This window comes from Salmo trutta, chromosome 34, assembly GCF_901001165.1.
Source record: "Salmo trutta chromosome 34, fSalTru1.1, whole genome shotgun sequence".
NCBI lineage: Eukaryota > Metazoa > Chordata > Actinopteri > Salmoniformes > Salmonidae > Salmo > Salmo trutta.
The window spans coordinates 10630717-10647605 of NC_042990.1; the positions used below are offsets into that span (position 1 = coordinate 10630717).

The 16889-nt window shown below is 44.7% G+C and overlaps 1 protein-coding gene across 8 annotated transcripts; it reads left to right on the forward strand.

The window, feature by feature from the left end:
* The first annotated feature begins 972 nt into the window (after positions 1–972).
* LOC115173553 (bromodomain-containing protein 2) lies at positions 973–15038 on the forward strand. 8 transcript variants are annotated; one of them, XR_003871622.1, is made up of 13 exons: positions 974–3127; positions 6297–6603; positions 6925–7062; positions 7394–7541; positions 8101–8291; positions 8537–9010; positions 9338–9466; positions 9570–9782; positions 10153–10421; positions 10583–10908; positions 11141–11269; positions 12517–13109; positions 13155–15038. XR_003871622.1 is itself a non-coding variant. In XM_029731753.1 (12 exons), the coding sequence occupies exons 1-12, from the start codon at positions 3096–3098 to the stop codon at positions 12636–12638; spliced, it is 2475 nt and encodes an 824-aa protein (XP_029587613.1). In that variant the 5' UTR covers positions 973–3095; the 3' UTR covers positions 12639–15038. The 8 variants fall into 8 exon arrangements, 7 of the variants coding, with proteins under 7 accessions (XP_029587613.1, XP_029587611.1, XP_029587616.1 ...); XM_029731753.1 differs by having other exon boundaries at positions 973–3127; positions 12520–15038; XM_029731751.1 differs by having other exon boundaries at positions 12517–15038.
* The last annotated feature ends 1851 nt before the right edge of the window (positions 15039–16889 follow it).

Consider the following 16889-nt stretch of genomic DNA (forward strand, 5'->3'; position numbering starts at 1 on the left):
TTCAATCAAGTTATAACATTTATGCCATAATGCTAATTGTTCATGGTATACATAGAATGTGAAAGGAAGGAGAGGGTCTGCTCAACAAATGCAAGTTAGGAAAATCATTTTCCATAGCCATGAACTGGCGAGCCATATTGTACCTTCCCTTGTATTTCCACACTACTCTGCTTGCGTTGTCAGTTGTCAAGGGGGATGTTGCCAAGGACGGCTTGCCAGTCGTGATGGAGAGAGCTTCCCTAGCAACCACTTCCCCTGCTGGCCAAATCATCATGTAACAGGGCTCATCCACCGAATGCTTTGGTGACTCAGAGACGTCTTCCTCTTGAGTGAGCGCTGTGAACTGAGGGTGGGGTGCGAGCATACAACTTCAGCAGCAAGGCCTATCCATTTGTCAAGTCCCGAGAAAGCACAAAGGACAGCTTGTTCTCTGTTGGAAGCCTGATTAGATCATTAACAACACAGCGATGGCCACCTCAAGTTGGCCAGAATATCCCCCAAATATGTCAGTGTGTGGTGCATAGGCCTACTGACCTGATATGCTATATACGTGAGGTTGCGGCAACATAGCGGCAAGATAACAATGAAAATGTCTTTGTAGTTTGGAGATTAAATAAATTCCCAATATACTATATGATCTTGTGTCTTAAACAACTACCCACAATCATTTTTCCAAAATGATCTAATGTTTAGCCTAGTGTTACTTGAATTCAAATTGTCTTTCTTTCAAACATTTTATTTTACATTTTCAATACATTACAAATACTAATCTTCTGATAATAATCTTCATACGAGCTGAAGGTAGAAGTTGCATGAGTGACCACAGATCTAGAATCAGATACCATCTCCAGGTCCTAACGAAACTTCTCTGCCTTCTCCAAATGCAAAACTGACCTTAGAACAGAGTCCACTCTGTATAGAGGCAATATCCCACTTTCCACTGGCTCGCCCATATTTTACGCATGCGCAGCAGCTTGCTTTTGCTGTCGCAGTGGAAGCCACTACGCTGGTAACCAAAATATAAACTTTGTCAAGAGAAGACCTGCAGTTATAACAAATATAAGGGTCGTGTCGATGCTGGAAATGTATGTTGTCCGCTTGCATGGATTACTGCAGTTTTGTCAAGGAAACGTTTCAATCAATCCAATACGCACCACGTGGTTTGGGTTTGTCCAATTGGAGCAACGCTTTGATACTCGAAAGCGTGCCCTTTGTTCAGGATTTCGCCAAGTTATCAACAATATGGTCGAATTAACTTTTATACAGCAACATGTGGACAAAGAATCTGATTTGTAACGGCAAGATGACAATTTCTGGATACGTCAATATCTTTTTTTCCTGGGGTAGTGAGTGTGTAGCCTAGACATTTTTTGGCAAACGTTTTGCCATGAGCTTATTCATCACATGACTTCCCTTCCCCCACCCCGAGAATGATGAAGAAGTCGGACATGTTTGAGGGAAATGTGTTGAAAAAAAAAGTGTCGTGATGGAGGACAAGGAGAATTTTGAAGTAAAGTTTTTACTTTGCATAATGGATTTACAAAATGAGATTTTTAATAGTTAAGTTTTATGTAACCCTGGGAGTCAATTAGCAAACTATTTTTGTTGGTATTTACTCAAGATTAAGACAAATATTAATGTATGGTTTAATTCAAGTTTCGTTGTAATTTAGAAGCTTTCAAATGTATACTTTTTGTCCGTATATATTGAAAATCGCGAGGATTTAGTGGCGTGACATTGAAGAGAACGTGTAACCTTGGTGTGGGGGATGGGTATTATCGTTTGGGAACCATTTTGTAGAGTTTTTAAAACTACTTTTACGAGTTTCTTTTTGTCGAAGGTTGGCATTGTGCTGATAATCCAGTATACTCTAGTTTGATGGACTTGGTCGAATGAGTTTCTTGGTATGATAGGAACTGGTTGGGGATTTCGTTGTATAAGTTAAATGTAGATATAACAAACGTTAGCTGGTTTGGGTTTTCTCTGGACAGCTACTGTTGAAGATTTGAAGCTTTTATAGTTATGATTTAGTTGAAATGTTCAAATCGTGAATGCGGCCTACTTGGGTGTTATTGAAGTTGAGCAACTTTGCTCTAAAATTCTTAACAGTTGCGACCTTTGCTTGAAGGGCCTTTTAAAAGTAAATCTTATATCATTTGATAACCATTTCAGCAAGAGTTGAGAGAATTGCTGTGTCATTCCATGGAGGGCAATTTCATTTGCATTTAAAACCTCAGCATCAGTGTGAGTTAAGCTATTTTGTCCAAATGTTGAGCTATTAATAGTATGTCAGGCCTTGGTTGAGTTCTGACATTAGTAGGCCTCGGATAATGGTAGCCTTTCTTGTCAGAAATGATTCCTGGTAAAATATGTAGTTAGGTCAGACAGCACGCTGTTTGGAACTAGGCGTTATGATCGCCCTTTTGATCCAACGCAGGGAGTGGTATTACTTGTACATTTTGTGACACCATCTCATGTATGCACAGTCAAGCTCGTGTGCACTTCAAGATGGCGCTCCGTAAACACAACCAAAATGCGGCCTACATTTGGCATCTGATAGATACGTGTGACCGAACTAGCTAACCAATGGCTTGCTTTCTGTTGACTCTGGAAGTTCGCGCTAGAGGTTCAGCGACCAATCATCATCGTTGCCTTGCCCACGCTGACGTAATGTAATTTGATACGCGAAAGGGCGGGTTGTTGGATGTCGCATTTCGTAATAGACTACGTAAAATAACCAATCAATGTATACATTTTGAGTGCTGGGAGGTCTAGCCAGTAATATTGCGAATGTAGTTTGATTGATAATAACATTAATCGAATAGGTTGGATGGGAAGCATATAGGAAAACAAATGGTGTTTGGAGGTGTGGTTACTCTGGTTGACATGTTCAACTGCGAATAGAAAACTATAGGGCGTAGTCTTATATTCCGTATCCAATAGAATGCATGGTTGGTCTATAAATTGTCGGGCATAGACGAGAGATGCCATTTCGCTGAAGCAGTGATCAGTTGTACTCGGTGGGGGCTGGAGGAAAGGACGGGCAAAACAGGAACTTGAATATTGGTATTTAAACAGAATCCGGATCCATCGCGATGGAGACGGCCATAAACCCGCCCCATGACAGGTACCGATCGGACTAATTGAATTTAAGTTTGCGATCTGAAAGCATATTGTTGCATTAGGAATATTATTCACTTATAAACAGATGCTTTCTGATTACCGACATGTTCACCGAAAGTGTTAAACCAAGACTGCTCAGTCGGTATAGAGCGTTTGTATAATTTTGCAACAAAAAACAATATTGGACAATTGTCAGGATGTGACCACTGTCAATCTGCAAAATATGACAATCATTATTTGGGACGCCTGTCGTTTAAATCGTACTGCACCGACGCCATCTTCCCAGCGTCTCGGGCAGCTAGTCCTTGCGGTAGTAGGATTGCCTAGCCCATCTGGCATGATAACAAGCGAACTAACGTTAGTTGGTGATATCGCTAAACTGGATTTACACGAGCATAACTGTCTATCGCTCTTTATTTTCTCTTCCTGTTGGTTAACTAACTGTTAATAGCTGGGTGAATGTTGGCATGTTAGCGAAGTTCTTTCACATTGTGATTGTTTGGTGGGCATATTATTGCTCGGTAACTGGCACCGCTAAGTTTGCGGTGTTCGTTAGTAGCCTAGCCGTAAATTAGCTAGCTAACTAGCAGACGGTCATTGCTCACCGGGAAGTCTACTCTGGTAGTTAGCTATTTTCCGTTAACTCGAAGTTGGCAAACTAATGGATATAAGAATATAGTATAGACATGATTGTTTTCCTTACGTTAGCCATTGAAAGCTCGTCTCGTCGAGTGAAAGCCAAGAGTTGTTTTCGTAGTCGCATAACAGTACGTTACTTGCTAATGTAGCTACCTACTGCATCACCAATGTATTTGAGTAGAACTAACGTAGCGGTGATTCTGGTTTGGTAGACGAGGTGAGCTGGGCTGGTAACTAACTCCTGTTTTTGGATGGAGAGGGATATATTTGGCGAACAGGGTGGTAAACGTTACATGTCATGGCTGCATCACGGTTATGGATAGTGCTGATCATTTAGCCGTCATATAATTTCAGCCTAACTCCGGGGCATTGCAATGGTTTTAAATCAGCATGTGCAAGTCAAGTATCTAACTGTTGGATGGGAATAGTTTCCCATCAGGTCCTTGCAATGGCCTCACAATCCACTCACTACCTTTCCAGTCACCAAACCTGGAAAATATTAAGACATCTACTTTCTTTTGTAACCATTCAAGTAAAATGTACATTAGATAATGTTGTGGTTAGTACAGACTTCCCTTTCCCAAACATTACTTTTTTAAAGGAGATGTAGCTCATGTTGATGTTTTTGTTGCTGACAAGTGTCAGTGATGTAAGTGTTTTATGTATTTGAAAGTTTTTTTACTTTTATAATAAAGTACACTAAATGTCAAATGTCTTTTCCTACTTGTATCATTTGAATACCAGCTGATATTAAGCTATGAGTAGAAGGGAGGGGATATCTGTGACTTGGATTGTCATGGTCAGCATAGGCTACAAAACCCATGTCTTCATTCAAGAAACTCTGAAACAGTCTTCATTTTGTAGAGTTGGTAATGGAGCAAGTCACTACAGCATGGCTTCCACGTAGGTTATGTAATGGGCACTGTCTGCATCAGTTATTTGTTTGTGTTCGTGTCAAGGTAAGTTACAGGTGAATATAACATGGTGTTCACTTATGAGGAAGATGCAGCTCTACTGATCTAGTCTGAGTGAAGGGGGCATGTAGACGCAGACTACAGTATAGAGTGGTTGGTAATGGGCTTTTTGATATTACATTTTTCAAAATTGGTCAGTTCATCTTGAGAATTTGAGTAGTGGGGATTGATCGTAAACATTTAACCCTTACTTTCCTGTCTTCGGAGGACCAGGCCCTGTTCCCTATCTTATGTAAGCACAAGACATGTCACCCAGTTGCATCACTGGCAACTTTTCCATATTATTTTAATTGTCCCTATAGAGAAAGTTAATTCCGATAGCAATTATGAAGAGACCAAGAGTATTTGTCCATAAGTGGCTTCTAATTGCCGACAAACAGTGCACCTTTCAATACACATAGTTAATGTTCACAAGGCATGGAATATGAATACAAGCTTTTTGCACAGTTTTACTTGTCTATACAAACTCAAGAGTTATGGTGTATGTAAATAAATCAGCTCATTTTTGTCAATGGGGCATTTGAACAGGGTTAGGTAGGGTCACTTGTGATCTGAGTGAATTGATCACTGCACTCTTGAGCCCCTCCATTTATGATTCTGGTTAAAACACGTTGTATCTATCACAATGCTAGATGCACAAACCACAATTGACTGTGGACTTGTACTTTGTTGGTGGGGGGTAGGTTCTAGTTACCATGTTTTATAATGTTAGCTTCGTTGCCAGGGAGACGAGAAATGGGCAGTTAAAAGCATGGAGGTGTTGTCTTCCCCCATTTCTATAACATTGCTCCCCTCTAAGCGTCTGGGTGTTTAATGGCAGGACTACGGGATCATATCATCAGTATAATGGTCACTGCATTCCATTAAATCCACCGTTTCATTTAACAGGCTGCTTGTATGTAACATGTTATACTCATACCGAACATAAAGTGATAACTTTTGCTGTGTATGTCCAGCCAGCCTCTTATCACAGTTTCAACAGATAACACTGTTTCCATTGAGACCACTTACCCACAGATATTATCAGCCAGGGGCACTAAACCACAGCCAACAGAAAGGTTTCAACAGTCAACGGGCTCATGGTGTAACAATGCAAACTACCGCTCAAAGCTAAATATACCCTTACATCCTTGTCATGGTGTATTGCGTAAGCTTTTTGGCTACTTGGTGAACCTCACAAATGCCTGCCTGATGCCAGCTGTCCAAGAACTCCTGAAACCACACCCATATATATATATATATATATATATATATAATATTTCCTACAGCCTGTGACAGTACTGGTAGTCTGGCTAGTACTTTAGTTTCTGTCAATGCCAATGAGGCAGTTGTGACTCAAAGCTCAATTGAAACGGAATCATGGTGAGAGAAGGCATTAGTCGCTGTTGACTGCATATTTTTTGCTAACCTGTCCTCATTTAAGATGTTTCGAGTGGGCTAGCTATGTAGAAGGCTTGTTCAATGAGGGCTGCAGCGTCATCCTTGTCCTTTCTCCACCTCCCCATTTTTCTTTGTGCCCCATTGCTCTATGCTTATTCCCTCCTCCCTTTCCGTCAACAGCTCCCTGGGTGGGGTCGACGTAGGCCTGCATGGCATTATGGCGATGGAGCATGGCCCGCCGGGCCCCGGAAAGCGCATCCGGAAACCATCATTGCTGTTCGAGGGATTCGAGGGCCCGCCGTTGCTCCCCCACGGGCAAGCTCCCCCCTCTGGATCACCACGGCCCCTAGTGCACGACACGAACCGGCAGGGCCGCGCCACCAACCAGCTGCAGTTCCTCCAGAGAGCCATGATGAAGTACCTGTGGAGGCATCACTTCGCATGGCCCTTCCATGAGCCTGTGGACGCCTCCAAGCTCAGCCTGCCTGTGAGTGTCCCTGCAAGCCACTGTTCCAGAGAGCCCAGTCACATTGTACCTTAGCCAAACTCAGACGGACAGCGGATATTTCTCGATAGATAATCAAATAGTCTTATTTAATCCTATTTTCTCATTAGTATGTCACAGTTTTCAGAAGTAAATAGAACTAAGGTATTTCAAATATTTTTGTTAGGTTGGGAACTTTTCAAAGTTTTCTAAAAGCCTTTCTTCCAAGCTTACAGACAATACAGCGCTGAATAGGCGTGGAGAGCTCTGTTTATTTATTATTAGCACGGCAGCGTTAAGTCAACGTGCTCCTCTCTGCCTCAGGACTATCACAAGATCATCAAACAGCCCATGGACATGGGGACCATCAAGCGCCGCCTGGAGAGCAACTACTACCGCAGCGCCAGCGAGTGCATGCAGGACTTCAACACCATGTTCACCAACTGCTACATCTACAATAAGGTGTGTGTATGTGAGACACAAATGCTCTAACCACAGTTAACATTTTCACTGTCATAAATGAGCCATTGACCAACTGCGGCTACTGGCTGGACACTAGAGGGAGTCAAAACGCCATTTGCGTTTAAAAGCTCAACATCGTATTATCTATTTATATTTGACGTCTCTGGAAACTGTCAGAGATACGGCACTAATAAACCCAGTCTTATAAAGTGTCTAAAGATATCATCTTATCTGATGGAGATGACGCTGATCTCATCCTATTTTGAGAAGTTATGTGCCCTACATGTTATCTCCAGCCGGGTAACGCTTTTCCATGGTGACTGTCTCCCAGCCAACAGATGATATTGTTCTGATGGCCCAGTCCCTGGAGAAAGCTTTCCTTCAGAAGGTTGCCCAGATGCCCCAAGAGGAGATAGAACTGCCCCCTCCACCACCACGGGGCAAACCGGGCAAGCCAGGCAGAGGACGCAGGGCCACAGGTGAGCACCAGGGGAGCGTGGAGCGGTGGGGGTTTGTGTGATTCTGTTTGTGTGTGGTTAATGAATGTGTTTGATTCTGTTTGTGTGTGGTTAATGAATGTGTTTGATTCTGTTTGTGTGTGGTTAATGAATGTGTTTGATTCTTTTTGTGTGTGGTTAATGAATGTGTTTGATTCTGTTTGTGTGTGGTTAATGAATGTGTTTGATTCTTTTTGTGTGTGGTTAATGAATGTGTTTGATTCTGTTTGTGTGTGGTTGTTTTGGGTAAATGTGTTTGATATTGGCTCTTTCTGTCAGATAATGTGAATATGAATAATATCTACGTGTATATCTATCTAGATATCAATCTATATATCATATAATATGCCATTTAGCAGATGTTTTTATCTAAAGCGACCTAGTGATGCATACATTTTTTGTTATGGGCGGCTCCATCGGGAGTCAAACCCACAATCCTTGATGTTATAAGCGCCAGGTTTTACCAACTCAGCGACACAGAACCACATGAATACGTGTGAACTCCCATGCGTAACTACCTTTTCCCCTTCTTTTGCCTCAGTACCAGGAGGAGTGACGACTGCTCACCAGGTCCCGGCAGTGTCCCAGTCCGCGTACTCTCCCCCCACGCCGGACACCCCAGAGTCGCTGCTCTCCACCCCCCCACAGACGCTCCTGGCCAAGAGCCTACCTCTCACCCTCCACAGTACTCCTGCTATGCTAGGCTTATCCCCCACACAGCCCACAGCCAAGGTGCAGTGTTCGCTTACCCCCTAAACTACAAAGTTGTTATACAATTTACCTGATGGCCATGCAAATGTTTGTGCTACTTTAGAGTACCTACTGCAACAATGTTAGCCGGAAATTGGCGACATCATCTGACATCGTCTTTTCTTTTTGTGTGTTTTTAAAGAAATATATTTATTTTCTTGGCCTGTTATCCAAAATGGTAAGCTTTCAGCCAATGACAAGAGCTCCTGTGTCTCTGTCTCCAACAGAAAAAGGGAGTGAAACGGAAAGCAGACACCACCACCCCCACCACCATGACCATGCCCATCACCATGGGCGTTGGCGGGATTGGCATGGGCATGGCCGGCGGGCCCGACTCCCCGTTGACACTCACCTCGCTGGGGGTAGGCCATGGCCTGGGGCTCGGCATTGGCATGGGTATTGGTATGGGCCGCGGCAGAGGCACGGCGGGCGCCAAAGCACCTGCGGGGAGGCGGGGAGTCAGTGGGCGCCCTATCAAGCCTCCGAAAAAGGACCTGCCGGATTCTGTGCAGCTCCAGCCGGTGCGGCGCGGCAAACTGGGCCAGCAGCTCCGGTACTGCAACGGGATTCTCAAAGAGCTGCTGTCCAAGAAGCACGCAGCGTACGCCTGGCCCTTTTACAAACCAGTGGACGCCTCCATGCTGGGCCTACACGACTACCACGACATCATCAAGCAGCCCATGGACCTCAGCACCATCAAGGTACATGCCTCACCACCACAGGAGGCCGGTGGCACCTTATTGGGGAGGACGGGCTCGTGGTAAGAACTGGAGCGGAATCAGTGGAACGGAATCAAATACATCAAACATGATTTCCAGGTGTTTGATTCCGTTCCATTTGCTCTGTTCTGGCCATGGCTATGAGCCGTCCTCCCCTCAGCAGCCTCCTGTGCTCCACCACACAGCCTGTTTGTAATCCTCACACAATGGACCCTAGGTAAGGGCTGTATATCAGAGCTGCATCAAGCACCGTGAAGGTAGACGGTCAGTAAATCTGTGACGTTAACCTCCTTCACTCTCCCTCTGCAGAGGAAAATGGACAGTCGAGAGTACCGGGATGCCCAGCAGTTTGCCGGCGACGTGAGGATAATGTACTCTAACTGCTACAAGTACAACCCTCCAGACCATGACGTGGTAGCCATGGCACGCAAACTACAGGTACGGGTCAACACATTTTAAGCATGGAGATGTCTTTTCTTGGCTGAGTTTTTCTGCCTTTGAGCAGTAGTATCGTACAGCTGATATCTTCCTCTCTCGCCAGGACGTCTTTGAGTTCTGCTTTGCCAAGATGCCCGACGAGCCTGCGGCCCCTCCCGCTTCCATGGGTGGGCACTCCTCATCTTCATCTTCCTCCTCGTCCTCGTCTGAGAGCGACCCCAGCAGCGAGAGCGAGAGCGACAGCAGCCCCAGCTCGGACAGCGAGGAGGAGCGAGCACACCGCCTGGCCGAGCTGCAGGAACAGGTGTGTACACAGGTAGACTGACCCAGCCCTGCGCCCACCGCAACACCACAAACACACGCGCACACATCAACATTCAGACTACGTTACATCACAAAGTTCCATTACATTTTAGTCATTTAGCAGACGCTCTTATCCAGAGCGACTTACTGTTAGTGCGCTCGTCTTAAACCAGCTAGATGAGACAACCACATATCTGTTGTAGTAATACATTTTTCTTCAATAATGTAGTTGTCAGAAAAATCAAGAAAGTGCAGGTAATTTAAAAAAAGATCCACAGTATATATATATTTACATTTTGAAATACAAAAGTATTTATGTAAACCTGAGCTGGAAGTGTTTGCCACAACAGTCACTGACCGTGTCCTCTCCATGGTCCCATCAGCTGAAAGCAGTTCATGAGCAATTGGCAGCACTCTCCCAGGGCCCCATCGTCAAGCCTAAGAGGAAGAAAGAGAAGAAGGACAAGAAGAAGAAGAAGAAGCCTGAGAAGCATCGGGGAAGCCGGGTACCAGTTGAAGAGGATATACCCATTCGGCCGGCTAAAATGCCCAAGGTCACCAAGATGCCGAAGACGTCGAAGACACCCAAGAGCAGCAAAGGGGGCTCCACACAGGGCAAGAGGAGCACTGGCAAGAAGAGCAACAAGAGCAAGTGAGTTCCCTCTACTGGCAAGTGGTGTCTAGCGATTTTAACGTCTCTGTCATGATATGATTTATTTACTCCATACTATAACCATTCCCAAAAACTATTCCTGACAAAAGCAAACTGTTTACCTTCAGGCTTGAATCATTAAATCACACTCTCACGCTCAGGTCCTCCAAGAAGTCTCAGGCGGTGACGCTCAGCATGCACCAGATGAGCGCCGCCGCCATGCTCCCCCACTACGACTCCGAGGAGGAAGACGAGGTGTCGCCCATGAGCTACGACGAGAAGCGCCAGCTCAGCCTGGACATCAACAAGCTGCCCGGGGAGAAGCTGGGCCGCGTGGTTCACATCATCCAGGCGCGTGAGCCTTCGCTGCGCGACACCAACCCAGAGGAGATCGAGATCGACTTTGAGACGCTCAAGCCGTCCACGCTGCGCGAGCTGGAACGTTACGTCATGACCTGCCTCCGCAAGAAGCCTCGCAAACCCTACGGTGAGGGAGCTTTCCTGTGTAGCGCCGGACCCCCCCCACCAAATGTTCTCTGGTCCCTAAGTGTCCTGGATGGGCGCAACCATAGGGCTTCCCTGTCACAATGTCACTCAAATGTCATACAAATTTCATGGGTTTCACTGGGTAGCATTATAGTGACTTAGTCTCTGTTTATTGGATCAGTTGGTGAATGCAGACATTGCATCATCTAACCCCCTGGTCTCCTCTCTGTTAGTAGGGAAGAAAGGTGGAGCAGGGAAGTCCCGGGAGGAGCTGGCTCTGGAGAAGCAGTTGGAACTGGAGCAGAGGCTGCTGGATGTCAGCGGGCAGCTCAACTCTGGCAAGAAGCCTCAGAAAACCAAAGGTGAGTCAGAATACATCTGCGTCAGTGTCCAAAGAATAGACACAGCAGACATGACAACTACCCTGAACAAAAATAGAAACGCAACATGTAAAGCGTCGGTCCCATGTTTCACGAGCTGAAATAGAAGATCCCAGAACTGTTCCATAAGCACAAAAAGCTTATCTCTTAAATGTTGTACACAAATGTGTTTTTGCATTCCTGTTAGTGAGGATTTCTCCTTTGCCAAGATAATCCATCCATTTGACAGGTGTGGCATATCAAGAAACCGATTAAACAGCATGATCATTACACAGGTGCACCTTGTGCTGGGGACAATAAAAGGCCACTCTAAAATGTGCAATTTGTCACACAACACAATGCCACAGATGTCTCAAGTTTTTAGACCCCGTGCGGTTGGCATGCTGACTGCAGGAATGTCCATCAGAGCTGTTGCCAGAGAATTAAATGTTCATTTCTCAACCATAAAGCCGCCTTCAACGTCGTTTTAGAGAATTTGGCAGTACGTCCAACCGGCCTCTACCGCAGACCACGTGTATGGCGTCTTGTGGGCGAGCGGTTTGCTGATGTCAACGTTGTGAACAGAGTGCCCCGTTGTGGCGGTGGGGTTATGGTATGGACGGGCATAAGCTGTTGACAACGAACACAATTGCATTTTATCGGTGGGAATTTGAATGCACAGAGATACCGTGACGAGATCCTGAGGCCATTGTCATGCCATTCATCTGCCGCCATCACCTCATGTTTCAGTATGATAATGCAAGAATCCTTGTTGCAAGGATCTGTACACAATTCCTGGAAGCTGAAAATGTCCTAGTTCTTCCCTGGCCTGCATACTCACCAGACATGTTTGGGATGCTCACTGCATGCGGCAAATGTTGGTCACACCAGATATTGTCTGGTGTTCTGATTTTGTTTTTTTAAGGTGTCTGACCAACAGATGCATATCTATCTGTATATAAGTCATGAAATCCATTGATTAGGGCCTAATGAATTCATTTAAATTGCCTGGTTTCCTTATATGAACTTTATCTCTAAAATCTTTGAAATTGTTGCGTTTTATATTTTTGTTCAGTATACTTTCAGAGCATTCACAGAGATGTGGAATATTTAAAATACATTTTCTCTTATGTATGGCCCTATCCACCTTCATAGTGGAAGAGGTCAGCTCAGGTCTTTGTAAAATGTGTGGGTTGTCTTAACGTTATATTCCAAGTATTTGACCCTGTGTGTATCGGTCTCTCTCTCAGCAGAGAAGCCCAGTGCAGTGGAGCCCCACGCCGTAGCGTCTCGCCTCAGCGCCAGCAGCTCCAGCTCAGACTCTTCCTCCTCTTCTTCCTCGTCCTCCTCTGACACCAGTGACTCGGACTGAAAGCTCCAGAGGGATGGGCATTGAGCCAATGAACCCCAGACAGGACAGAGCAGGACTGCCAACAGAGCTGCAGGCGGGTCAGACTATAGTCAGAACTGACCCGGAATTAAAAAAGATAGAGATGTGTTGAGAGAATCCAGTTCCAACAGAAAGAGTGGATGGAGAGAGACTTTTTTCATTGCCCTAGAAACCTAGAGGGTTGACATGGATGATGCGCCGTCTCATAGGAAAAAGAGGCGATGGCAGGATCTCTACTGGCTCTAGAAAGATGGCAGGATCTCTACTGGCTCTAGAAAGATGGCAGGATCTCTACTGGCTCTAGAAAGATGGCAGGATCTCTACTGGCTCTAGAAAGATGGCAGGATCTCTACTGGCTCTAGAAAGATGGCAGGATCTCTACTGGCTCTAGAAAGATGGCAGGATCTCTACTGGCTCTAGAAAGATGGCAGGATCCCTACTGGCTCTAGAAAGGTGGCAGGATCCCTACTGGCTCTAGAAAGATGGCAGGATCTCAAGATGGCAGGATCTCTACTGGCTCTAGAAAGATGGCAGGATCTCAAGATGGCAGGATCTCTACTGGCTCTAGAAAGATGGCAGGATCTCTACTGGCTCTAGAAAGATGGCAGGATCTCAAGATGGCAGGATCTCAAGATGGCAGGACCTCTACTGGCTCTAGAAAGATGGCAGGATCTCAAGATGGCAGGATCTCTACTGGCTCTAGAAAGATGGCAGGATCTCAAGATGGCAGGATCCCTACTGGCTCTAGAAAGATGGCAGGATCTCTACTGGCTCTAGAAAGATGGCAGGATCTCAAGATGGCAGGATCTCTACTGGCTCTAGAAAGATGGCAGGATCTCAAGATGGCAGGATCCCTACTGGCTCTAGAAAGATGGCAGGATCTCTACTGGCTCTAGAAAGATGGCAGGATCTCAAGATGGCAGGATCTCTACAAGCTCTAGAAAGATGGCAGGATCCCTACTGGCTCTAGAAAGCGAGGAGGATAGATAGTACGAGATGATCCCAGAGTTCTGGACTATGTCTTTCTCTCCATGCTTTGTGTATATACTATGTACAAATATATAAATATCTATTTTTCTTTTATAAAGAAGAATTTTAAGGAATCCCCAAATGTGGGGAGAAAGTAAAGGTGTGGACAGGCTGTCTTTAGTTTAACTGTTTTATGACAAGGAATTAGAAGGTAAAGTGTGTGTGTGAGTGAGTGAGAGAGAGAGGGGCACGGCCTCGCACAGTAAACACCGCCCTGCTTAGTTTCTCATCTTGTTGATGCAGGCGTTTGAAATAATTCTACATTGTAAAGCACCTTGGTTCAGTATACATGAAGAAACTGAAGAGCATCAAGACTGCAACATACGCATGTACTCCTACAGCTTGAGAGCATTGTCCGTGGTACACAGATGGTTTACGTGAACTAACTTTTTTCCTACGTTTCACTCTGTAAATTACCTGTTTCTATCTTGTGACCAATCTGCAAATAAATTGTGAGGACATCTCTCCACTCAGCATTACCCACACCCACAACTAGATTCTTCCCTCGTTTTGTTCACTGTCAATTGGATATGTCCAGGATGTGTCAAGTGAAGTCTACAGACTACTGAAATGGCCACATCTCTTTTGCAAGACATTTTAACTTGCATGAGTAATGCACAATGATTCGATTTTGAGACTTCATTTTATCGGTGTAAAAAAAGTATTTTTGTAGATGGTATCTTAGTAAGGTTCAGTGGGGAGGTTACATGCCGTCCTTCTGTCCCCCAGGTCTGAATCCCGTAGCGTTGCAATAACTGCTTTATGGCACAAAACCACACTATTTTAACAACTTGGCCTTTTTAACATTTTGACAGCTGAATAAATTGTTTTGTCTTCAATTTAGCTAAATCTGATTTGGGAAGAAGATTGTAGTGACCATTTCTTTGCTCGTAGTGCGTTTAGCAGAAGTGGTATATGTATTTCATGATATTCTGAGGTACTAAACTGATTTTTTGATTTAGTTAAGAATCAAGATTTTTTATATATATAATTGAGAATTTTGATTTTGTACGTGTAATCAGTTATTTATTTGAGTGGACACAGACCAAATCCTTCTTACCTTTACTTGGAAGTCAATGGAGAAAGTTGGATATTGGTAATAATGACAAACTACTCAAACAACAATGTGTACAGCTGTAAGGAGATGAGGCACGGTTGAAAAAAGTTTACATTTTACAGTCACAACTTTGGAGCATGTTTCTACAACTATGAGGTTTCTTGTTTTGCTTTTGTTCTTAGTCATGTTCTTTCACCCCCTACAATTGTGAGGTGGTTGTTTCTTGCTCTGTTTATTTTCAAAGAAAAAAACGTAACTGTCCGACTACAAATAAAGAGAGAGGGGTCTAACACTCACTCTGTGTCTGTTTTGAGCAATAAAGTGGGCCCATGAAATGATTCAAAAGGAGGATCATAAGCTGTTTTATTAGTGGCAATTATTTTCAACAGTCAAGTTCTTGCCGTGACGACATTGATCACTAGATGGCAGCAGTCAGTGCAAAAACCAATGTGTTCTGGCCTAATTCTCATGTCTGAGAGCAGAAGACCCAAGTGAAGGTATATTACATGGCCAAATGAGTGGATTCAGCTATTTCAGCCACATCCGTTGCTGACCAGTGTATAAAGCCATGCGTTCTCCATAGCCATAGACTGAAGGGCTCAGTGACTTTTAACATGGCACAATCATAGGATGCCACCTTTCCAACAAGTCAGTTTGTAAAATGTATGCCCTGCTAGAGCAGTCCTGGTCAACTGGACTGTTATTGTGAAGTGGAAACGTCTAGGAGCAACAACGGCTTAGTCGCGAAGTGGTAGGCCACACAAGCTCAGAACGGGACCAGCGAGTCCTGACGCACGTAGCGTGTAAAAATCGTCTGTCCTCGATTGCAACACTACCGAGTTCCAAACTGTTCGTCGGGAGCTTCATGGAATGGATTTCCTTGGTCGAGCAGCCGTACACAAGCCAAAGATCACCATGCAGAATGCCAAGCATCGGCTGGAGTGGTGTAAAGCTCTCCGCCATTGGACTCTGGAGCAGTGGAAATGTGTTCTATGGAGTGATGAATCACGCTTAACCATCTGGCTGTCTGACGGACGAATCTGGGTTTGGTGGAATTCCAGGAGAATGCTACATGCACAAATACATAGTGCCAACTGTAAAGTTTTGTGGAGGAGGATTAAGGGTCTGGGGCTGTTTTCATGGTTCGGGCTGGGCCCCTTAGTTCCAGTGAAGGGAAATCTTAACCCTACAGCATACAATGACATTAGACGATTCTGTGCTCCCAACTTTGTGGCAACAGTTTGAAGAAGGCCCTGACCTGTTTCAGCATTACAATGCCCCCGTGCATCAAAAGAGGTCCATACAGAAATGGTTTGTCGAGATCCGTGTGGAAGAACTTGACTGGCCTGCACAGAGCCCTGACCTCAACCCAATCTAACACCTTTGGGATGAATTGGAACGTCGACTGCGAGCCAGGCCTAATTGCCCATCATCAGTGCCCAACCTCACCAATGCTCTTGTGGCTGAATGGAAGCAAGTCCCTGCAGCAATGTTCCAACATCGAGTGGAAAGCCTTCCCAGAAGAGTGGAGGCTGTTATAACAGAAAAGAGGGGACCTACATTTTAGTCATTTAGCAGACGCTCTTATCCAGAGCGACTTACAGTAGTGAATGCGTACATTTCATGCATTTTTTTTTGTACTGGCCCCCCCGTGGGAATCGAACCCACAACCCTGGCGTTGCACACACTATGCTGGCGTTGCAAACACCATGCTCTACCAACTGAGCCACAAGGAATGCCCGTGATTTTGGAATGAGATGTTTGGCAAGCAGGTCCACATACATTTAGTGTATGTCTGGCAGTTCCATTAAGGGAACATGTTTGAGACTCCATTTTGAGTAAATGGGCTATAGTAAATGTTGGCAGAAACCCCTATAGGCCATTTGGTGCCATTTTTGACCAAGTTACTCATGGCCTCTTGTTTCTGTGTACTGAATTAGATAAAAAGTTACCAATCTATGCTTGAGTTATTTGAACATGTTAAGAAAAAATCAACAAGAACAATTCAGACAATAACAATAGGTGTTCACATATTCGCATTAAAAATCAGGAAATATTTGCGGACCATCTGCATTATCCCTGTGAACTGCGGGCCACAGGTTGAAAACCACTGATATATGGTTGGCCTATTGAAGTTCAATTGCTTT

Coding starts and splice junctions, on each gene's coding strand:
- LOC115173553 (XM_029731751.1), top strand. CDS start 3,096: ATGGAGACGGCCATAAACCCGCCCCATGACAG. Junction 9,467..9,569: donor CCATGGCACGCAAACTACAG/GTACGGGTCAAC, acceptor CTCTCTCGCCAG/GACGTCTTTGAGTTCTGCTT. Junction 10,422..10,582: donor AAGAAGAGCAACAAGAGCAA/GTGAGTTCCCTC, acceptor TCTCACGCTCAG/GTCCTCCAAGAAGTCTCAGG.